Genomic DNA, 22,893 nt, shown 5'->3' on the forward strand with positions numbered 1-22,893 from the left:
GTTTGCTACATTCTGAGGAAAAGAGAGTGGACTGGTGAGCTTGGGAACTCAAAAAGGCCTGGATGTCCACGGAAGACAACAGTGGCGGATGGTAGCAGAATCCTTTCCATGGTGAAGAAAAACCCCTTCGCAACATCCACACAAGTGAAGAACACTCTCCAGGAAGTAGGTGTATCAGTATCTAAGTCCATCTATCTTCATGAGAGTAAATACAAAGGATTCACCACAAGGTGCACACCATTAATCAGCCTCGAAAATAGAAAGGCCAGGATTGACGTTGCCCAAAAACACCCGAAGAAGCCAGCCCAGTTCTGGAACAGCATTCTTTGGACAGATGAGACTAAGATCAACGTGTACCAAAATGATGAGATGAAGAAAGTTTGGAGAAGAATTGGAACAGCTCAGGGTCCGAAGCACACCGCATCTTCTTTAAAACATGGCTGGAGGCAGTGTGATGCCATGGGCATGCATGGCTTCCAATGGCACTGGGTCATTTGTTTATTGATGACGTGACAAACGACTGAAGTGTATAGTGATATACTTTCTGCTCGGATTCAGCCAACTGCAGCAAAATTGATTAGACGGCGCTTCATAGTACAGATGGACAATGATCCAAAACATACTGCAAAAGCAACCCAGGAGTTTTTTAAAGCAAAGAAGTGGAATATTCTACAATGGCTGAGTCAATCACCAGATCTCATCCCAATCGAGCATGCGTTTCACATGCTCAAGACAAAAAGACCCACAAGCAAGCAACAACTGAAGACCGCTGCAGTAAAGGCCTGGCAAAGCATCACAAAGGAGGAAACCCAGCGTTTGGTGATGTCCATGGGTTCCAGACTTCAGGCAGTCATCGCCCACAAAGGATTCTCAACAAAATATTAAAAAGTAACATTTTACTTCGGCTTATGTTCATTTGTCCAATTACTTTTGAGCCCCCGAAATAAGGAGCGTTTGTATAAAAATAGCTCCACTACCTCAGTTTAATCATGTATTTTTGTTCAACCCCTGGAATTAAACGTTGAAGTCTGCACTTCAATTCCGTTGTAGTTGTTTATTTCAAATCCAATGTGGTGGCATGCAGAGCCCAACTCATGAAGATTGCGTCACTGTCCAAATAATTCTGGGCCTAACTGTAGTTGATGACTTAGTACTACTAGTGATGTCAAATTCTAGTTAACATCTAGCGCTTCAGTAGTAGTACTAGTGGCATGCAGATGTCAACCAGTGGAGTTTTTCCTCACTAAGGAGACAGTCGGTCCACTAATGCGTCTGATTTCATACAGTCGCGGAAAAAAGTTCGAGTAAAACAGTCGTTCTACTTGTACACTGAATTGTCATACTCATCATGTCAAAGGGCGTACTAGTACATTGACAACTCAACACACTAGTATAAATGGAATAAATGCTCCATCGACTTTCCATAACACGAACAGTTCAGTGACGACTGCTGACTCCCTTCTTCTAATTCCGAAACAAATTTCCCCATAATGTAAACATTGTCAAAATGTTGTTGTCATAAACTCTATAAAACTGTACAGGCCATGTTTCAGCCAAACGTTTTATCCGTCTTAGCGGTCATACGTGTAAAAAGAAGTTAATCACTGAAGAATACAAAGATTCAATGAAACTACTCACCTTTTGAAGACACGCAATGGAGAGGGAACGGGAAGGTGCTTGCAGACATTTTACTGTACAGGTTTTGCAGGCGTTAATACGAGTTTCTTTCTGTCAGAACATCCACCATAAGAACAATACTGCACGTTCAACCTGACATCTTTTTGGACAAGTTTGTTTTGTTTTGTTTTTTCAAGCCAGATGGTAAACTCTGAGGTGGTATTACAAATAAAAAGGCACTTCAAAGCCAATGAAAAACAGAAAAACCTGTGGAGTTCATTCTTGAGATGCTTCATATCCATCAGGAATACACTCCAAAAACTCCAAAACTATTACAAAATGTTGAGATGACTTCATATTTTTAGGTGAATGTCTTCCACACAATTGTATTTTCTTAAGTCAGCGCAACAATATTGACTTGAACAGTAACGTGAAAGGTCCTTTCCCCGATGCATGTTGACTTGACCTCAAAATCAGAACTAGTCTGTTGTCGTTTTCTACCATATGCAGCTCCAGCGACCCTTTTCAAAAAGCTTCAAAATGCAGCTGTGCTTAGTAATATACTGGTTTTACGACAGGAGTTCACTTCCAACAGCAGCGACGTTACCGAAATTCGTACGCAAGTCGGAACGTGTCGTAGTCTCTCTCCAACTACTCTAACATAGTAGTGAAGTCATAATTACAGTACATATTTGTATGTAAAACACTTGCAGCTCATAGATATGAAACAATCCAATGTAAAACATGAAGTATAGTTGTACTGCACATGCCGTGTGATGACGTATTCTTACGCAGCTGCACGAAGTAGTTCATTACACTTCGTCTTTGACCTGAAAACATCGTAAACTGAGGCGCCCCCGTAGTATACCATAAATCTGAACATGGCACATGAAGGTTCCCTTTGTGGATTGTTTACTTCTTTCTATGGCAGTCATTACCGCTCAACTAATTACACTACTCACAAAACGTTTGATGTCCAAATTGTAAGTACGCACAAAGCTTTTACAATGCACGGCCCAAGAAACATGAACAACAGTCAGGACTTCTACTGGAATACCAACAGGCAATATTTTATTTTTTCCATGACTGAGTTTTTATATAAGCAATACATTTAGGGGGAAATCACCATGGTAACTAAATGGGTCTACTGAATACACTATGCACATAAAGTTAGGGATATGAAATTCCAGTATGAACATAAAATGCACTAACCTTTAGAGGTGACTTTACTTTGGCTAAGTCCAACTGTGAAATGTTTCAGTACTCTTATTTATATATATATATATATATATATATATATAAATAAATAAATAAAAACATTACTGTTCTCTCTCAAGGAGCTGATTGGCAAAATTCACAACAGGTGTTTGATCTATGAATCGACCAATACATTTCCTGGTTCATTTTAACGGTCCGCTGCGTCATGCTGTTCGCATTTTGACAATATGAGACCAAGACGACACCCTGATACAATAATGCTTTGCCATTGCGAGGCTTCAGACAGGAAGCTCTCAGAGGGAACTGGCCAATGGTGCTTAGAGTGTCACTGCAGGTTGTAACAGGGACACGGAAAGACTGGAAGAGTCACAGAAAGGCGTAGAAGTGGACAGCCTCGGAAATGCATCTGTGGATTCATGGATCAAGCACCTGTTGTGAATTTTGCCAATCGGCTCCTTGATAGAGAACAGTAAGGTGTATAAAAAATAAAAAAAAAAGTACTGAAACATTTCACAGTTGGACTTAACTGAAAGTAAAGTCACCTCTCAAGGTTAGTGCATTTTATGTTCATACTGGAATTTCATATCCCTAACTTTATGTGAATAGTGTATTCAGTAGACCCATTTAGTTACCATGGTGATTTCCCCTTAAATGTATTGCTTATAAACTCAGTCATGGAACAAATAAATAAATAAATAAATAAAATAAAATATTGTCTGTTGGTATTCCAGTAGGAGCGTCCTGATTGTTGTTCATGTTTCTTGGGCCGTGCATTGTAAAAGCTTTGTGCGTGCTTACAATTTGGACATCTTCCCCCCACGAGTCAGCTTTAGAACAAAACGGGCAACCAATGAGTGCCTTGTCAAACACATTGCCCCCATAAACGGCTACGATGTCAATATTCTACCCACAACTACTAACCGAGCCAAAATGGTCATATGCGCCACTTGCTGTTTGCATTTGGGAAGCCGACTTCTGCTTGACGGAGAGATGGTGTACATTGAAACGTGTCGACGTCACGGAAGACCAGGTGTGTTCACAGTGTAACTTCTATCCCGTTGAACACACACGAACACGTATGCTCATGACTTAATCCTCTCTTTTCTTACATGTCTGATACTGTGGCGTACACGTATGTCTTGCTAACATGGTGGCGAGGGGCGGGGTGGGAGTACATATATATTTGGAGATTTATGAGAAAAAGTTGTACCAGTTTTTTTTGATAAGCAGGGATGATGCCTGTTTTTTTTCCCCACTCTTCCTCTCGTTTGGCTCGTGACCGAAAATCCTCACAAGCACATTCCTTTTGTCCTTTAAAAACCAAGAGAGAGAGAAAACATTTTCCATTGTCTACTCACGTGTATATAAAATGCATATATGTGTACACATGTGCAATACAAGCTATCCAAGCAAACTATGACTGTGACTTACTGATGATGAGACGTGTTTTTTTTTTCCTCCCTCCTCATCGCATTGATTTCCTTTTGGTTCAAAGGGACGCTGGTTCTCGTGATGATTGGCACTCACGTTCAGTTGAGGGCTTTGTGGACATTCTGTTGCAGCCCATTTTTCCAATAACCTTCACTGTAAAGTCGTGATGTTGATCCTTAATATGAGGTTTTTTTTTTGTTTTTTTTTGTTTTTTTTAAGTGGGCCCGTTGTTAAACTTGTCTGGAAACTCAATAAAGCAATTCACTGACTGCTGGTTGCATTTTACGACGACCTCGTAATTATTGCGTGTTGCAGTCTATTCTATTGTATTGACACGAATGAACTAATGAGCCGTTAACGCTTTAGCTAACGAAAGCCAATTTGCACAATTCCGTCTGTCCAAATTTGCTCCGTATTTTTTTTCCACGACGTCGGCATGTTTAAGACCCGTTTCAGAAATTAAACCAAATATTTTTTTTAGCTGTCTATTTATGTATTTGAAAATGTGTTCGTGAGCGTGAGATTCTAAATTGTGCCGTCTCATTAGCTAATATAAACCGCTAGCAAGGCCGTCTCTCCTGGTCTAACCACTATCAGGCCTACATTTATGACCTTAATTGAGATCATATTCATTCATTCCCAACAGTCTATTCTTTTCATTTTGTAGCGTTTCTCTGGGCTACACTGCAGTGTTAAATTACGTCCTATCAGATTTCAGGCTCAACGTGCTGCCATGTGACTTTGATCTACCCAGGGCCTTCACAATCAGTAGTGCTGGCCAATATAACTTCAACTATATTAGCAATGGGACTGTTTCTTACACCCCGAACTGGTCGCCGGCCAACCGCAGTGGCACACATAAACAACCATTCACACCTACGGACAATTTAGAGTGAAATTAACCTACCATGCACGTTTTGGGGATGTTGGAGGAAACCGGAGTACCCGCAGAAACTCCACGCAGGCACGGGGAGCACATGCAAACTCCACACAGGTGGCTCCCGATTTGAATCCGGGTCCTCAGAATTGCGAGGCAGATGTGCTAACCCGTCACCGCCGTGCCGCCTGCATCAGTGTCAACTACCCAAATCAACCTGCTCGGACTTTTTTTTTTTTTTTCCCCTCTCTCCTTCTTCTCCTAGCTAAACACCAATACATGAAGCTAATGTTACATGAACACAAAAATGATTCCGTTCGTATGCATCTCTCGCTGGTCTAAAATGCAAAACACTACGGTTCATATAATTTAGTTTATTGTGCCTGGGGCATTTTTAAGACCTATGAAGGGCTGATTTAAGGATAATGTGGGTTTTTTTGAGGATAGCTAAGGCCTTAATTTTGGACATCGTTGTGCGTTACGTTTTCAGTAATGGATGAAGTTAGTGTCCCAATACTTTGAAAAACATGTAATATTATTAGACTGCATTCCTGTAGTGTTTACCACTATAATTGACATTTGATACAAAGTAAAATGATTAGTTGGAAAAGTACAGTACACAGCACAACGGTGTCTAACTCGTTACTATGGTAATTCATCCCATCGTTCAAAAGTGATTGGTTGGATGTGTAACTAGTATGATGCACCTACCATCTCATGTCACGTCATACGTCAAAGATACTCCGAGCAATTTTACAATGTCACTTTCACATAGTGAGGACGTTGCATCCCGTCATTGGAGGAAAGTACCATCTCATTCACATAGTGATGACGACTGGAGGTCTACTATCTTGCTTTGACAAGGCAGAGGGAGAAAAGATGGCTTGCAGTCGCTATTAGAGTCTAAAAATCAAGCGCACGCTAGTCACCTGAAGTTTGTTTTAAGCGTCTGGCGAGTAGATCTTGATGAGGTGCTGGAGTTCAGTCGGGTAGCCGGTGAGCGGACAACGGCGGTTGGCTTTCACGTAGATGTAGACGCAGCGGTAACAGAAGACGAAGCCCGACGTGGACAGCGCCGTGGCGTTCACACGGAGCCTCCGGCAGAGGGGACAGCGCGTCCCGTCGGCCGACGCGTCGGGCCGACCGTCCTCCTCGAGGTCGGCCGTGTGCAGGTGGAGGGGAGGCGGTGGGACAGGGAGGGACGCGAGATTCTTCACGGCGGCCCGGTTGTCGGACGAATACCACCACTCCAGGAACTGCAAAAAGAAGACTCCCAGCGAGAGGGACGTGGACAGGGAGACGGCCGCTCCCCTCGCTGCTTGCCACATCAACCACCACGCTCTGTGGACCGTGCTGCGAACACAACAGAACACATTGCGTGGGTTTTCCCACAAACGAGGCTGAATGTTGGGCTAATTGAAGACCACATTGCCCATAGGTGTGCACGTAAATGGATCTTTGTCTATACATGTGCCCTGTGATTGGCCGGCACCCAGTCCTGGGTGGACCCTGCCTCTCTAACCGAAAGTCAGCTGGGATAGGCTCCGCCCCACTTGCAACCATAATGAGGTTAAGTGGCATAGAAAATGCATGGATGGCATACATTTGTGATAGAAGAAATGTGACCCAAAAACTAGATAAATAAAACTAAAAGTCATTCTGGGTTTCTGCTGCCCTCAAGTGGTCAAACCACAGACAACTTTAGGTCGTTCAGGACACTTGCAGGAGGCAAAGAGCTCTGATACAAGAGCGCGACAGTACGATTCAAATCTGCCTTAAGACGATCACGCTTGGCTTTAATTGAAACTGCGAACGAGGTATTCATTAAGCTAATTCAGGTATTGGCAGGTTTAAGCTAAACAAGGTCTCTAAACGATTAATCGATCATCAAAATGGTTGATTCATTTGAGAATTGATGAGTTTTCGATGAATCCATTCATTGTTGCACCTCGACTAAGTTACTCTATAGGTTGTACGCTGGTTTAGTATAAGGGGCAACAATGTACAATTTTAAACTCATTTTGCGATAGACCAACATGTTTTATCATGGCCGATACTGATACTTGGAGCCGATATTCATTTGCTCTAAAAGGGAAAATATTGGCTTCCAAATTTTGAATCACACAAACTCTTACACTTAACTTCATTTAACTGCTTTTAGGACAAATTGCTTTGAAACAGTTTTTTTCTTTTTCTTTCATCTTAGACACATTTGTTTTAAAATTTGAAGAAAAAGTGCAGGGAGTTCCCAGGCTCAGCAATATCGCACAAAGTTGACTGACATTTTAAATCAATAAATAGTTCCCTGAAAGATACATCGTTTTAAATTGATCTCTTACAAGCAGTCGTATTTAAAAAAAAAAAAAGCAGATGCCGATATGCTGAATATCGGCGTTGATGATCATTCTATCCATCATAAGATTGCGTGTGAATATGAATTTTGAACGGCTGGTAAACTAATACAGTAGCGGGGTCTCTGGAGTGCTTGCCCAGCCATCGAGTGAGTGTACAATACGGAAAGAGTAGCCATTCATTATACCGGTCTCCGGGCGGGATTCCCCTATTTCTTGCGTCGAGCTCCATGTCTCCGATATCTCGCTCGGTGAGTCGAGCCAGTCGGACCCTGGCCAGCCACAGCAACGGACTGTGGGTGCGGACCGCTCCGAAGACAAAGAGCAGCTGCTGACAGAAGATCCACGCCCGCCAGGCGGAGTCGACGTACGGGTAGGCTGCCACGGCCGCCCGGTACAGCCTCCGACTCCTGCTCTGCGCCAGCCGTATGGAGAAGTCCTCCTCTTCCCTTTGGCGGGCAAACGTGGCCTCCAGCTTGGCCCGCAAGTACGGCACGAGGCACAGGAGAAGAAGCGAGCGCCGGCGGGCCTTCCTGCGCAGGCCCAGGCCGACAGGAGGGCCATGCCCTCCTGACACCCTTTTCAGACCGTAGAAGTTCTCAGAGAAGGAGGCGCTACAGTGGGACAGGAAGTGGTTTTGCAGGAGGACATCCAGCAGGAGGTAGAACTCGTCAAAGCGTCGCCACAGGAAACCAAAGCAGGACGGGTTGGACTCTGCAAGAACCTGAGAAGGGGGGGGAAAGAAAATCTAATCGTATACATGCATACACGTTTAACTGCTTCTTTGTAAAACCCCAATTTACCCAATTTACACTATACACACATGTGTGTATATATATATATATATATACATACACACACACACACACACACACACACACACACACACACAGACACACAGCCACTCCGTGAGAAAAATCCTGCCTCCTAACCGGTGCGCGGTGCACAGAAGGTTGGGGAACATTGACCTAGAGGTTATGGAAAAAGGTCATTCCAATATGACCTTTTTACATATGGCTCCACATATGTACAATTGTGCTCAGAGGTTTACACACACAGGCAGAATTTTTGAAATTATTTTTTATTTTTTGGGGGGGAAATACGACTGATGACTGAACAACAACCATCATTAATTTCTTTATGGCTATGTTTTGCTTAATGATAATGCTTTTCGGAAATAATTGACAGTTTAATTTGAATGCCGTTGAACTAAAATTAAACGTGTTTCGCCTGGCCCTTCATGTGTTCTTTCAAGAATTGTACACATCTTACAAATTCTGCTGGGTAATCAAACATATGAGCACAACTGTGTGTTTTGGTCATTTACGAACTAAAAATAGGGCTGTGAATTTCAAAATAAGAGCAAGTGAATAAAAAAAAAAGTATTGTGTGTTCAAATAAAGTGCTTAACTTCAGAATCATTATTTTCAAAAACTAAAAATACAGCTAATACTTCATTTTCATCAAGCAAAATCACGCATTGTAAAAATGCATTCTACATAGGTGGAAGGGTTTTCCAGAATTTTGAGGTCAACTTTGGCGGTGCGCTTTATACACGAGAAATTGCGGTACCTGAACATTTGGCAAAGTTGACGACACGAGGGGGCATTTGCGTTTGGCCGCGTATCCACTGAATGCACCACTTACGCAGGCTAATTGACAAAGCCTAATTCGGAGGGTGTCGCCTCCACGAGTGAAAATGCGAGACGCCGCATGGGCGCTGACTTTATAGGGGGCAGTTGGGACGCAGAGGGATGAGCTCCTCCCGCTCTAAGCGGGAGTCTCAGCGTCTCGACACCACAGAAGATATGTTGCTCGTAGCATGTCCCGGCCCCGCCCCGTCGCCATGGTAAAAAAAAGACCGCGCTCAGTTGCGCGCCTTCAATGTAGTACCACATTTTGCTGAGCGAGTCTTCTTGTTGTTTCCTCAAAGGTGACCTGACTCATTTTGACCTGTAGCAGGCGGGGCTGGAACATATCCCCTGCAGTAAACGGCGCTTCACTATACATGGAAAAGGAATTGGGGATCAAATCGAACAGTCTGGAAGAGTTCATCCAACTATTAAACCATAAGCTGTTTTACAGCTTATGGTTTTAAGTCTGGTTTCAATAGGTCGATTGATGTCCTTATTTGTTATTTTTTTCGCCGCACCTTATTTACTGTCACAGTTGACGCTGTATATTTTTGCGTCAAGTTCAAATGAAATGCCAATCAAAAGATGTGGAGGGAAAAAAAGTCCAGTAATAGTAGCGGCTCACCTCCACCGCATGTCTCAGCGCCGGTTTCACCGCTTCCATCAGAGACTCCTGAGCCAAAACCTCAAAGACGGACGGCCGCTCACGCGCGCCGCTGGAGGTCAGATGAGCGCCGGCCTCCGCCATGCCCGCTGCGCGCCTACGACATATTATAATGCCGCAACTGTCAATCACCGCGAAGCGGAGGCAAATTGCTTTCGAGCCATATTAATAGATACGATAGTGATCCATGCATTTGCGATACCAATTGTCCTCATTAGGATGTTGGGTGAGCTGGAGGCCATCCCAGCTGATTTTGGCCTGTGGAGAATTTCGGAAGGCGAGAGAACGCCGCAATCATCGGAGGAAAGCCACGACCGCGTGGGGACGGCGTGCAAACTCTAATCTGAGATTTGAACCCAGGAACTCTCAACTAGGGCTAACTAACAAGAATCGATTCATCCCTTGAATATGTATTGTATTCATTGATTAAAACATGTTTTTTTTAAACTTTCATTTCCATCCCTTTATTCAAAAACAGCGCAGAAAATGGCACAAACATAAAATGATTCAGTTACTGCTTTGGGCCTAACATGTCGGAAAATGGGCAAAAATGCGGAGAGTTGTTTTCCAAAGTCAAAGCAAATGTTTGCAAATGTCTTATTTTGATTGCACACGAAGAAAATCAGACTGCTGTCATGGAGGGCGACAGAAAGCTGAGAATAGTTACTGTTGACAGGTTGAAATTCCAAGGATTTGCACAATTTAAGTTCAACAATGGCTGCTAACAATTACTCAACACAACCGTTTTCAACTCATTTGATCATTAAAAAGGGATCGATTCAATGAGAAATTGTTGGACCTCTCCTCTCAAGTGTGAGACAGATGTACAAACCACTACCGCACTGTGCTGCCGTGTACGTCACATTTACTGTTTACCTCCACACGCACACACAAAAAATACAATACAATTTTAAGCAAAAAGAATATTTAGAGATTAGAACAGGAGTTTGTTCATTGATTGACTTTTTTTGAAACGGGTAATATATAGACCTGGATTTATTTGTATTTTTTTTTATTTAAGGTTTGTTTGCCATGTTTGGTTCTCTCGTACGAATACTGATCAAATCAAGAACAAGTGGAACTTTATGCGTGTCCGTTTTTGTCAAATCTTCGGTAATTAAAACCAACGCGGTTGGTAAAAGTTAGTCTCGTGTCAACCAATGAAGTAAAAACATGAAAACATTCCTCACCGTCTGCCTCGGCTAAATAGAAACGGACAGGACTTTCTGATCGTCTTTGATTTTCCTTGGCGTCTCTTCGAGTTTCGTGAACATCCCGCGCTGTTATTTAAAATACGTCTTGTCCATTTTCGAAGGAAACACACACGCGACTGTTCCTCTCGTTCGCCTCTGCCGTGCGCAACACTACTACTTCCGTATTACACGCCATTTTTCTTGAAACCAAAACTTTATTGAAACGATATGATAGGCTGCCATATTGTTACGCAGTTTGACATAACAGCCCTATGCAATGCAATGCAACGCAATTCCGAAATGTGCCATATACGAGGGATAATTTACACAGAAACCTTACAACATATATATTTGATGTTAATCTAATATTATCATGGCCAGGTAGTGAACTTTAACAGAAATTGTTTTGTTTTTTTTAAACAAGATGCTTTTTAACCAAGACCATCCGAAGGGGGCGGAGCATGCGTTGGCGCGCACCTTCCTTAAAAAAAAAAAAAAAATATATATATATATATATATATATATATATATATATATGTATGTATGTATGTATGTATGTATATGTATATGTATATGTATATGTGTCTCCTTGTCCAGGACGAGTGGAACAGCAAAAACAGCCAAAACAGCCAAAAAAAAAAAGCAACCGTATTGCTAAAAATCACTCAAAATCCACTTAAACTAACCCCAAACTTTCCGAGGTTGACGCAAGTCAATGCCGGAAACAGACACAACATGGCGTCCGCAAACCAATGCAGAACGGTGCGGTGAGTTCAAAGTGTGTCCCGACTGTATTGTGAATATGTAAATATTTGTTTTAATAAAAATGTCTTTTCGTAATGCTGTGTTTGAATATTCATCAGATAGAATATTGAAGATGGATATTAACAACATAGTATTTCATGCGATCATCAAATATCGCACTTATCATCATTGGACTGACTTTTGGCTTGGCGAAAAAAAGATTGTATAGGGGATTGAATTATGTTGCCAAAATGATATTGCTGTTGTTGTTGTTATCTTTACTTTAGAGCGGAGGTGTGTCTACAAAAATAAAAGAAAGTTTTTTTTGCTTGATCTGATGGGGCTCATCTTTAAACTCTTGTGTGATACCAAATTAAATAGTGAGGTATACCGAAAGAAGTGGCCAGTGAGTACATGTACTGTAAATTCAATCTTACTGGGGGATGTTACCCAAATTGCACACCCACTCGAATATTCCTCGTCAAATTCTACTGTAACAGTCTTGATATAATCCACGAGTCAGTGAAACAGATGGCCGGGGGGGCACCACAGCCCCCCTGCGGTATTTGGAGAAAACAGGCCAGGGACAGAGGGTGGATGAGATGCCAGTTTAGCGGATGAGGGGAAACATTTGGTGATTGGGAAGGATTATGTTTGGGATTAGTCACACAGCTCACTGACTGCACCCAAGTCTCTCCCATCATCATCAGCATCATCATCATCATCATTTGGTCTCTGCAACTGTCTGGTTCAGTCTTGCTGGAGTATTTTCTGCAACAGGACGGCGTGATTCTGCAGGGAAAGTGAGTCCACTTTGGGAGAATTTCATAAAGAAGACTATTTTTAGTCTTCATTGGATTTTGAGCAAACTCTTTGCCATTTATGTTTTGGCCTTTAAAAAAATACATTTGATGGTTGTAGAAACATTGTATCTTGTTCTTTGTTTACCATTGGAGTGTAACATTGTTACAAGGGTCTCTCAGCCTTCAAGCAAATAATAGAGAAATGAAGCATTTAGTCCTATTTGGTCCGCGTGCGAGGGAACCGTCGGAGAGGAAATTAATCCAGATGATGTAATAACACGCAGGTGACAAAAAATGTGCCAAAAGCGTTTGTTATTTATGACAGATTAAGAAGAAGCGCTTGTAAGCGTCAATACGAATATTTACGTGGCTTCTGCGGCTAGACTAGGCAAAGAGGTGATTGTGCAGTGAGTCCACTCTTATGATACATGTTCACTTGGACCTCCTGTAATTGGGCTTCTGTTTTGTTTGGCGTTTGTTGGTTTGTTTGTTTGTTTCTGCATTTGCATGGACAAAAGTCTCCCGAACGTTTCAATGTAGAAATTTGAATTCCTCCACGTGACTCAAACGTACAAAAGAAATGTACGTATTTATCACATTGACAACATTCTTGGTTTCTATTGAAAGGCAGCTCAAAGAACAGGATTCAAGTCATAAACGCAAACATTGCGACTATGTCTGCGCTCGTCGTGCAAAAGTTCTAGTCATGTAAAAACAAAACAATGAGGAAAATGTCATGGAAAAAGAAAATCTCATGAAGGTGGAAAGTGACCAACCTTTTCCAAAACACACTGACACAATTTATTGGCAAGTTACTTTCAATTCACGTTGTAATTGTTTGTTTCATTGTCACGTATTGATGCTGGTAGGATGACATGATATCTTTCTGTCAGATTGGAAATGCCGACCGCAGGCTGCAAATGTTTGGAAGAATGTGCATCTCGCCAGTAAGAATCCCAATGAATCAATGATTCTAACGAATCGCTCACGACCAGCAGATAGAAGTCCCACAAAGCACAAGCCTTTTTTTTTTTTACAAGGTTTCACTAAAGATAGTCTGTCAGACTGCTACTACTACACTGGAATACAAAGTGTGACGATCCTCGAGCGATTTACAGCAAAGCAAATGTGGCTGCTCGTACGCTACAACGCTCACCTAAAGTTCTCCGTGCTTCTAGGTGCCACAGTGCTGACTCGGAGAGTCGGCGAGGCGAAGCGCAGCATGTAACCACCGTTCTTCCACTCCTCTACTCATCCGAGAGTTCCCCCTCTCTCCAAGGAAGCATGTGTCGCCCTCGTCCCGTCTTTCTTCTTCTCTTTCTCGCCTTTTGTTCACCTCCCTTCTTCTCCCCCCCTGCGGCGTGCTCACGGTTATGTCCCCGCCGGTGCCTTTGTTACGAACACACCGACTTGGTGGACTGCCGTGACCGTGGGCTCGAACACGTTCCCAGGGGGCTCCCGCGCGGCACGTGGCTGCTGGAGCTGGGAGGAAACAATCTGAGTGAAATTTGCACCAGAGTCTTCACCGGGCTGCGGTCCTTACGGGTGCTCGCGCTGGCCGACAGCCGGATACGGGCCCTTCGACCACAGGTAGTCATGGCGTCCAGATAATAAAGCGATTTGAGCGAGCATTAAAGAATCGTTTTCATGTATCCACAGGCATTCTTCTCATTGTCCTACCTGGAGAAGCTGGATCTCAGCGGGAACCGGCTAACAAGTCTCCCCGCTGACTTTTCTGTGAGTCTGTCTGCTCTCAGGGAGCTGCGACTGGAGCACAACAACTTACATCGTCTGTCTGCATTCAGGTGCTGCTCACTTGCATTCAGATGCACTCGTCTTTTCAGGATCAAACTACGGTACAATACAAAGGTTGTACACCGCCATGAGATCTGCTTCCTAGTCCGCCGGCCCCTTCCTGGTTCATTGAGGTTGATGATCAGAAGACGGTTCAGGCAAAGGGACTGTTCCATTGACGCTTTAGGGCAGGGGTGTCAAACTCATTTTTGTCACGGGCCGCGCCGCAGTTATGGTTCCACTCGGAGGGCCGTTATGGCCGCAAACCCGGGTTTGCTTGTTTGTTTGTTTGTTTGTTTGTTTGTTTGTTCAACTACAGTATGAATCAATGTTACATTGAAATTGTGGTTGGTAACAAAAAAATGCTTGCAATCGCTCAATATTTTTTAAAGTGAAGCCCATTTGGAATTTTGGTATTTTAGCAAGAAACAAAAGTTGATGCACACTCTCGCGGGCGGGCCACATAAAATGACCTGGCGGGCCGGATCTGGCCCCCGGGCCACCAGTTTGACGCCAGTGCTCTGGGGACTCAAATGGGGAAAGTAAATTCCTTTAGCTGCCCCTTTTATCCAGACTTCTATCATCACGTTTGTATTATCGCGCTCCCAGTATTGATTTATAACAGTTTTAGGATGTAAACATATTAAACGGAGAAAAACACACCGGAGCAGCCGTCGCTCATTTGTCAGGACTCGAGGGTTTAGAACTGGAGGGCCACGGGTGGAGAGCGATGCCATTCCGCTTGCGCGCAGCCTTTACTGCTCGCATGCGAGCGATCCGATTCCCTTCCTGGTGTGCAAGACTCCTGTTGCCCATTTGTCATCATATCACTGAAAGTTTCCATCAGCTGAGCCGGTTATCCGTATTCTATTGCTGTCATTAAGTCCCTCGTTTCCTTCTCCTGCATCTGTTCCTGCGTCAGCTTTGAGCATCTGGACAACATTGAGAAACTGGACCTCAGTCATAACCATCTGGTGCTAGTGGGCCCCGGTGTGTTCAGGGGCCTTTCGAGGCTCAGGCAGCTCGACATGCACAGCAACAGGCTGTCTACGGTGCAGCAAGGGAGCCTCGATATGCTGCCTGCACTGGAGGTGAAGCTCGAATCTCTAGCAGATGATTCCGTAGGGAAGCCCTGTTACGGAAGTATGACCCGTCTGTCTGTCGGTCTGCCTGCCTGCCTTTCTGTGTAGGTGCTGCAGCTGAGTCACAACAACATTTCTCAGATAGACACGAAGGCTCTGGCTCCTCTCTACAGCCTGGCAGTTCTCGCTCTGGAGGGAAACAACCTGCGTCACTTGAAATTCAAAACCTTCCTCAGTCTGCACACAACAGCGACGCACATCCGGCTTGCAGGTTACTGCAAATGAGCACCTTTATGTTATTTATGGGTGGGGGGAATCAAGCTTTTTTAAAGACCTATTGCGTCTAGATGACCTATATTCCACTTACAAGTCCTCTTTGTATATTTTTTGCTCAAGAAAATGGATCTGGCAGTCATTTCCAATCTTATCGATCCATTTTGGAGCAATCGGTAAAGAACTAATTGCCCCGGGAACGCCCCTTTTCCATCGCCCGAATCGATACGCTGTCTTGGTGTGACGTCAGCGACCGACGCGGAGACCGAATTCGCCGCGTAGCTGGTGTGGGCAAAAGGAACGTACTGTACTCTAAAGTGGTACCGTTCATATTCTATGCTTCGTCACTGTCGGGCGGAATCCTCACGGCTCCATAATAACAGCTTTTCAGGAAATTAAAAAAAAAAAAAAAAAAAAAAAACACAACTTGCTTGCATTTCCAAACATCGCTTGGTTGAAGTTGGTATTATACTCTACCTTGTATTGCTATCATATTTCGTTGCACACTCACATCAACACAACAGCACCCCAAAATGATATTAAATTGTTAATTCAATGTGCTAAAAAAAAAAAAAAAAAAAAAAAAAAAAAAAAAAATCGCTAATTTATTTCACTGTCGTTGGTTAAAATCGTAGAACGCGGCACCGGCCGCCTTCAGGTTTTACTCACACTAAGCCCGCGACTGTACAAAAAGCCGCGAACGTCACAAAAGCAAATGCCTGTGTTCCGTCATCTTCCCAAACCCTTTTTCAAAGGCCACGAGCAAGGCAACAAAGAAAACAATGCGCTGACTAAACTCGAATGAATCTGCACGCACCTCCCTCCATTTGGCTCATGTGGCTTCCTTCTGCAACAAAACAGTGACAAAAGACAACAAGCCTACTCAAATGTACCGATATAAGCTCACTATTTTCACTTGCTATTGTCGAAAAAAAACTTCCAGGCTTTCAATATAGGCGACAATTACACCGCACGGCTTGCTTACGGAGAATGAAGCAATTTGGCAGAGTTTTAAATTGGTTAATATTGCATACGAATAAATAAAGACGATGTGGGGCCAGACAAATGGTAGCGATTTGTGAAGCGACCAAGAACACGTACGAGTAGAAGGAAATGTGCTGGTCATTCTGTCACTAATGTCAGCAGGCTCATGTGTCATTCTGGCAGGTTTTGACCGAAATGTGGGTGAGCCAAAATCGGGCTTAAAATCAACGATTTCATCGAAAATGACCACCGATTCTAAATGTTTTTAGTGGCAATGTTCGCAGTATTAGATTAGTCCTTGAAGCTACACTTGCCGCCTTTGTGAGTTTGTTGTATTGTCACCAGGGAACCCTTGGAGCTGCGACTGCGAGCTGCACCGCGTCTTCAGCAAGATCCTTCACGTTCGCCATCTACACGTCGACGACTACCGCAACGTGACCTGTCGCCAGCCGCCGCAGCTGGCCGGGGCTTCGCTGGCTCGGGTAGACAGCCAGCTGTGCGTCGCGGAAACCGCCACAGTGCTCGTCATCACCGTCACCGCGCTGGTCACGGTGGCGGCGGCCGTGGTAATGGCAGAACGGAACAGGAAGAGGAACCGTGGCAAAAACTGGGACACTGAATCCCAGAACCACACCAACGGTCCGCCATCTTGAGAGCAGAGAGCGTTAGGGGCCAGACGCCAGATCGGGCTGACAACGGACGTGTTTTCCTGTCCCTCTGCTTTTCCGTGCTCCCACGCTGTAGAATGGAAGTGATGTATGTCGATATGCAAAAGCAGTACCACCCTAGTGACAAGCCGTCGGTTCATTCTCTTAGCCACGTGTCCTAATCGGGGTCTCGGGTCAGTTGGCGCCTGTTCCGGCTGGCTTCGGAGAAAGGCGGGCTACTGCTAAAAACTGTACTGTACATCCGATATCCATCACTGCTCCGTTGTACTTTGTGAAGCCTCTTAAAGCCGATAGTCTACACCTCAAACACATCTTTGTTTTGTTTTCCTGTTGTACAGTAAGGGAAAAGTATTAAAACCTTATCCATCCACCCATCGGTTTTCCGTGCGGCTTGTTCTCATTGGGGTTGCGGGTGAGCAGCTGACCCTGGGGCGGACGCAGGGCTACATGCTGCGCCCTGGACTTTCTTCTTCTCACTACACTGTTTACCTGATGTATCAAACTGGATATTTACACAGAAGTATAGACCGCAGAAAGTCAGGAGGAAATTTAAAAAGATGAGAAAGTGACAATCATGAAGAAATAAAGTATCTGATTCAGAAACGTTCTCTTTAATAATATGGATTATCTTAGCAGTAAGAGTGGAAAAACAAGTTTGAAAAAAACCAAGTGCGAGTTCCGTAAAGCATCACCTGGTTTGAATGCTTGCATAGTACTGCACTTACTGCACTGTATGTAAATGTATGACTTTGAGGAAAGTCAGGAAAAATTGTCGAAACAAAATGATTCTCTCCATATTCTGGCACGTAGCAAATATAAATCCTTTTGTAATCGTGATTGACCTGAAACACGTTTTTTTTTTTTTTTTTTTTTTCTCTCAGTGAACCAAAAAAGCTTACAAGAAATTCCCTAAGCACCAGACTATCTTGGTTTGCAGCGCAAAAAAGAAACTTTCATTGTCTTAGCGACGACGAAACGGTTGCTCTTATCAGTTTAGAAAACTTTCATGCGATTCGATTTCTTTTGGGGGGGGGAGGGGCAGCAGATCATCTGTAAGCAAAGCAAAGCAAAGCACAGTGTGACGCTAGCCCCTCATGTTTAAACACACCAGTTCAAAGGTCGCAGCCTGCTTGGACTAGTTCCCGACCGAGTTACTGTCTGACGTTCGGCAATTGAGAGAATTGAGCTATCAGCGAACACGGCGTGCAATTCGGTGTTTGTCCTACGATGGATAATAAGCCCTCCTCCCTTCGTCTTCATCGGAGATGCATTGAGAAGACGAGCGTGCGGGCTTACGAGGCCTCCGGCGGGTTAATGATTACACGGGCTCCGTCGACCGCGGTTTGCGCCTCGGCGAGCGCAACTGAACTGAGCTTCAGCAGCAATGTCAGGGAAGCGCGTGTGCGTGTCCGACTTCGAGGTGGACGCCAGGAAAGTTCTTCCTAAAGCTGTCTATGACTATTACAGCTCTGGAGCTGAGGAGCAGGTCACGCTGGCCGACAACGTGGCTGCCTTTAAGAGGTAGGGCGCGCGCCTTTCGTCTTCGGTCCCGTTTTCCGTCGAAACTGCACTTGTCACACTCGTATTGACGCCTTTGGGAAATTTGGATTTCAGTTAACCGTAGCACGCATGTTTTTTCGATGCCTTCCGGCGAGAGAAATCTTTGCCTAACCCGATATATCATAAAGATGACAATGCTCCGTTTTTGATTGAAATGTTATGCACTTACCCACTATATCTCAGGAGGGGTTTCTAATATTTTGAGCCTCTAATGTACATTTACATTCTATTCTCATTGAGAGCGCGGCAATCGAGTTTCAGGCCACCGTGGACGAAACGGGACGGACGTGACGCAATGCGGAGTTACGGGACGGGCAAACGTGAGCCGCGAATGTCGGCCACACTTTTAAACTGCCGAGATGTTTGGAAGCGAAACCGAGTTGACCAGCGAACACAACAGAGCACGCCGTACGTACGTAATCGGGCGTAACGTAACTCGGGGGCAGATATTTCCCCGGCATCTCACGGTCCTTTCAAGTTGTGTCACGTTCGGTCATTTTTTTGGTCACATGTACCGTCGCCGTTTTGTAGCATTCAAGCGGGCTCGCGTACCGGACACGCCCAGCTTGTCCCGGAGGAGGACCAGAACGAGCGGAACTGTATGTAATGAGGTTGCGCTCTTTTATTGCTTTTCCACTAGTTGGTACAAACATACATTATCAGAACAAGCACAAGGATATGAAGTTATCTCATGATAATAGCGCAAGACATCTGTTTTCCACGCACGACCAGCTTCATTTTAACCACATGAAGAGGGCGCGGGTGTGTGGTCGTCGTTACGCCTAACGCAGCGAGCGGCCCGTCTGATCGTAGGTGGCGGCTGATCCCTCGGGTGTTGAGGGACGTGTCCTCTGTGGATCTGAGCGCGTCCGTGTTGGGCCACGAGCTCAGCATGCCGCTGTGCGTCGCAGCCACTGCTATGCAGAGGATGGCTCATCCGGATGGGGAGACAGCGACGGCAAGAGGTACACGCGCGCACGCGACCTTACCACCGCTCGGTACGGCAGGCGGGTTCGTTTCTCCGGGTTAGCCGACTGCCTCCGATGGCAAATCTTCTAATGCGTAGTTGGACAGCGACGAGAGTTCTCGTCGTTGCCTTTCTACATCGACACATTCGATTTGAAATACCGCACACGCCATTTGCCACACATGCTGGAGGTGGTGTTTACAAATCAGGGTTCTTGAAGATGCACGCTTGCAACCATCACAGATTCCCCCCCCCCCCCCCCACCCAATAACAATTCATTGGTTGCAAAAATAATAATCCTCGAGACCCTTTCAATCATATACAATGGGATCGAGCCCTCTTGCAAAAGGCAAAAATCCGCAAGTAAGGTTTATCATTGCCTATAGATGCCACGAGATGGTGGCAAAGTGCTCTTGATATCTAAATGAAACTCATCAACTAACTTTAACATAGTTTCGAGACGCCTCGACTCGCTTCGATATCGTTGACTATACGTGCAGTTACCTCAATGCGAACGCGATGGCTTGTCAAATAAGCGCCGTAACGATCTGAACCCAGCGTGCCGAGCAGTGGGGACGGGGATGATGCTGAGTTCCTGGGCCACCTCCACCATAGAGGAAGTGATGTCGGCAACGGCGACCTCGCCAGGCGTCGGCGGCGTGCTGTGGCTGCAGCTCTACATCTACAAGGACAGAGAGCTCACGCTCTCGCTGGTCCGCCGGGCAGAGGCGGCGGGCTACGAGGCCATCTTCGTTACCGTGGATACGCCACACTTGGGGAGGAGACTGGAGGACATGCGGAACTCCTTTAAACTGCCCTCACATCTGCGGTAAGACTTTCGAAGCCGCTTGAGCATTTATTCAATATCCTCGATATCCACCTTTAAGTCCGTGTACTACTACGATGGTCTTTGTCTTCGCTAGTATGACAATTCAGCGCCTTAGTGGAACGACCACGTCTTTGTAGTAAGGTTGTTTTTCCCACTACTAGTGCCGTTTTTGGCCTACTCGTGTGGAATTCAATCTCACTGGTAAACCGCTGTGCTGCACGAGCAATGCTACTAGTCCCGACTAGTCGGCATGCATTCAGCTCTTTGTTCCCACTGGTGGGACACCTTTGGTATACTACACTTACTAGTGTGGCAAAAAGTAGCATCCAGTATTCCCGTATGCCAAATTTGTGGTAATCGTGAGGACAAAGCGCATACTAGTACACGGACCTGAAGTTGGATATCACGCTTCACGCCTATCTTCTGTATGTGCCCGCGCTCCAGATTGTCGAACTTCTCAACAGACTCCTTGGCTTTGTCCGAGGGAGACTTCGGCAGTGACAGCGCGTTGGCCGTTTATGTCGCCAAAGCCATCGATCCCGCTCTGTGCTGGGACGATATTACCTGGCTGAAGAAAAACACACGCCTACCTGTTCTTGTGAAAGGAGTACTAACTGGTACACAGACACACAACGTATCGGTTTCAAAGGCTGAACTTTTGACCAGTGAGAAAGATACGGTTGAAGTGAAATAATCACATAGTGTATGTGTGTCCATTGTGTGTGTGTGTGTGTACGCAGGGGAGGATGCTGCCAGGGCTGTGAACTACGGCGTCGATGGCATCTTGGTGTCCAACCACGGAGCTCGACAGCTGGACGGGGTTCCTGCCACGGTGGGTTTGTGTCTGGTTTGTTTGTATCGCAAAGACGCTTCTAATCGAGCGCAGCTCTCGTTTTGGCGTTCTGCGCGTGCGCGCCCTGCAAACGTTCAAAGAACGTCCAGCCAAAGTCCATCGAAGGAAATCTGTCAGGCAGATGTTATTTTCATCACATGCGTTTATTTTGCAGTAGTTTTACTCCTGCAGCACAGTCACACGACTGTACCAAGGCAGCTGGCACAGCGTGCTAGTGGTCAACACGTCTGCCTCGCAGTTGTAAGGTTCGGGGTTTGAACCCCAGCTTTCGTCTCGGGTTTTCTGTGGCACATCTGCGGATGTGTGTGTGTGTGAACGCTTGTCTGCGTATTTGTGTCCTGCTGGCTGCCAGTCTCGGCCGGTGAGTTGGGATCGGCTCCGGCTCAAAATACATTCGCGAACGGAGGTGCTGCAGATCGAATTATGTCCTGATCGATATACAACCCGCTGGCTAGTGGAAGTGGCAGTGCAACTCGCCACTGCTAAAATTCCCCCGAATTTGGTGGGTAGGCACGTGTTAATGTCAAGCCCCGTTGACAACCATGCATCTTTAGTTCGATATGCTTCAGTAGCAGTAAGACCGATTCCTTACACGAATGATAGAACCAGACATATGTTGTGTGTGTGTGTAGCTGGACGTGCTGGAGGAGGTTGTGGAGGCAGCAGCGGGTCGCTGCGATGTCTACCTGGATGGCGGAGTGAGGCGAGGGACCGACGTCCTGAAGGCGCTCGCCTTGGGAGCGAAGGCGGTCTTCATCGGTCGGCCTGTGCTGTGGGGCCTCTCCTGTGAGGTGAGGGAAGTGAAGCGACTTGTTACTAGTTTGGAATTAAGAGCAAATTGTTGCAATAAACAAAACGTGTTAAAAAAGATGCAATGCTTATAATGCGTCTCCTGTTCAGGGAGAACAAGGTGTTATTGCAGTTCTGCAACTTCTTAAAGATGAGCTGACACTAGCTATGGCCTTGGCAGGTAATACACATGCACCTACACACACACACGCGCAAAATTGGACATATCTAATCATTTGTCTTTGTGGGTGCAGGATGTCGTTCCCTCTCAGAGGTGAGCAGATCCTTGGTCAGGAGAGCGGAGATGACATCAAGAATGTAACATGGATCACCATTCTTGCATAGCTGCTCTCTCTTGCCATATGCTGGTTGAATTTCAAATGGAATTGTCAATCAATTGCTGAAGTGGAAAGAAATTCTATTGTACATTGATCTTTTTAATTGATTTGACTTTCCAACAATACACAAGAATGGAATTGACGGTTTTCTTTTAGATTGGTCAGTTAGCAAGTGATTATTCTGTGACAAACATTCTTCTTAAGCAAAGACCAAGTCCAAAACC

At 45.1% G+C, this 22,893-nt stretch overlaps 3 protein-coding genes across 4 annotated transcripts; 2 read left to right on the top strand and 1 right to left on the bottom strand.

The window, feature by feature from the left end:
- Window positions 1-3,630: 3,630 nt before the first annotated feature.
- On the bottom strand, window positions 3,631-11,161 carry pex12 (peroxisomal biogenesis factor 12). Of its 2 annotated transcripts, XM_061701517.1 has the most exons (5): window positions 10,983-11,161; window positions 9,754-9,889; window positions 7,683-8,218; window positions 6,073-6,496; window positions 3,631-5,993 (listed from the first exon to the last, which is right to left on the bottom strand). In XM_061701517.1, the coding sequence occupies exons 2-4, from the start codon at window positions 9,874-9,876 to the stop codon at window positions 6,085-6,087; spliced, it is 1,071 nt and encodes a 356-aa protein (XP_061557501.1). In that variant the 5' UTR covers window positions 9,877-9,889; window positions 10,983-11,161; the 3' UTR covers window positions 3,631-5,993; window positions 6,073-6,084. The 2 variants fall into 2 exon arrangements, with proteins under 2 accessions (XP_061557501.1, XP_061557500.1); XM_061701516.1 differs by having other exon boundaries at window positions 3,631-6,496.
- Window positions 11,162-11,544: 383 nt separating this feature from the next.
- hao1 (hydroxyacid oxidase (glycolate oxidase) 1) lies at window positions 11,545-22,660 on the top strand. The gene is made up of 9 exons (XM_061700740.1): window positions 11,545-11,566; window positions 18,716-18,854; window positions 19,707-19,858; window positions 20,419-20,689; window positions 21,134-21,306; window positions 21,430-21,521; window positions 22,175-22,333; window positions 22,443-22,512; window positions 22,586-22,660. Exons 2-9 carry the CDS (start codon window positions 18,718-18,720, stop codon window positions 22,651-22,653), a joined length of 1,122 nt encoding a protein of 373 aa, XP_061556724.1. The 5' UTR covers window positions 11,545-11,566; window positions 18,716-18,717; the 3' UTR covers window positions 22,654-22,660.
- On the top strand, window positions 11,721-18,123 carry si:ch211-237i5.4 (insulin-like growth factor-binding protein complex acid labile subunit). Its single transcript, XM_061700856.1, has 7 exons — window positions 11,721-11,752; window positions 12,440-12,532; window positions 13,711-14,122; window positions 14,192-14,337; window positions 15,249-15,417; window positions 15,517-15,679; window positions 17,011-18,123. Exons 1-7 carry the CDS (start codon window positions 11,721-11,723, stop codon window positions 17,316-17,318), a joined length of 1,323 nt encoding a protein of 440 aa, XP_061556840.1. The 3' UTR covers window positions 17,319-18,123.
- Window positions 22,661-22,893: the final 233 nt, after the last annotated feature.

Source organism: Phycodurus eques, chromosome 16, assembly GCF_024500275.1.
Source record: "Phycodurus eques isolate BA_2022a chromosome 16, UOR_Pequ_1.1, whole genome shotgun sequence".
NCBI lineage: Eukaryota > Metazoa > Chordata > Actinopteri > Syngnathiformes > Syngnathidae > Phycodurus > Phycodurus eques.

Bases quoted from the DNA above. Each gene is read 5' to 3' on its own strand.
- pex12 (XM_061701517.1), bottom strand. From the start codon at position 9,876: ATGGCGGAGGCCGGCGCTCATCTGACCTCCAGCGGCGCGCGTGAGCGG. The intron at 8,219-9,753 runs GTGAGCCGCTAC...CCCCCTTCTCAG, and splicing joins CGCTGAGACATGCGGTGGAG to GTTCTTGCAGAGTCCAACCC. The intron at 6,497-7,682 runs GTATAATGAATG...TTGTGTTCGCAG, and splicing joins GGAATCCCGCCCGGAGACCG to CACGGTCCACAGAGCGTGGT.
- si:ch211-237i5.4 (XM_061700856.1), top strand. From the start codon at position 11,721: ATGGCGTCCGCAAACCAATGCAGAACGGTGCG. The intron at 15,418-15,516 runs GTGAAGCTCGAA...CTTTCTGTGTAG, and splicing joins ATATGCTGCCTGCACTGGAG to GTGCTGCAGCTGAGTCACAA. The intron at 15,680-17,010 runs GTTACTGCAAAT...TATTGTCACCAG, and splicing joins GACGCACATCCGGCTTGCAG to GGAACCCTTGGAGCTGCGAC.
- hao1 (XM_061700740.1), top strand. From the start codon at position 18,718: ATGTCAGGGAAGCGCGTGTGCGTGTCCGACTTCGAGGTGGACGCCAGG. The intron at 21,522-22,174 runs GTGGGTTTGTGT...GTGTGTGTGTAG, and splicing joins TGGACGGGGTTCCTGCCACG to CTGGACGTGCTGGAGGAGGT. The intron at 22,334-22,442 runs GTGAGGGAAGTG...TCTCCTGTTCAG, and splicing joins TGTGGGGCCTCTCCTGTGAG to GGAGAACAAGGTGTTATTGC.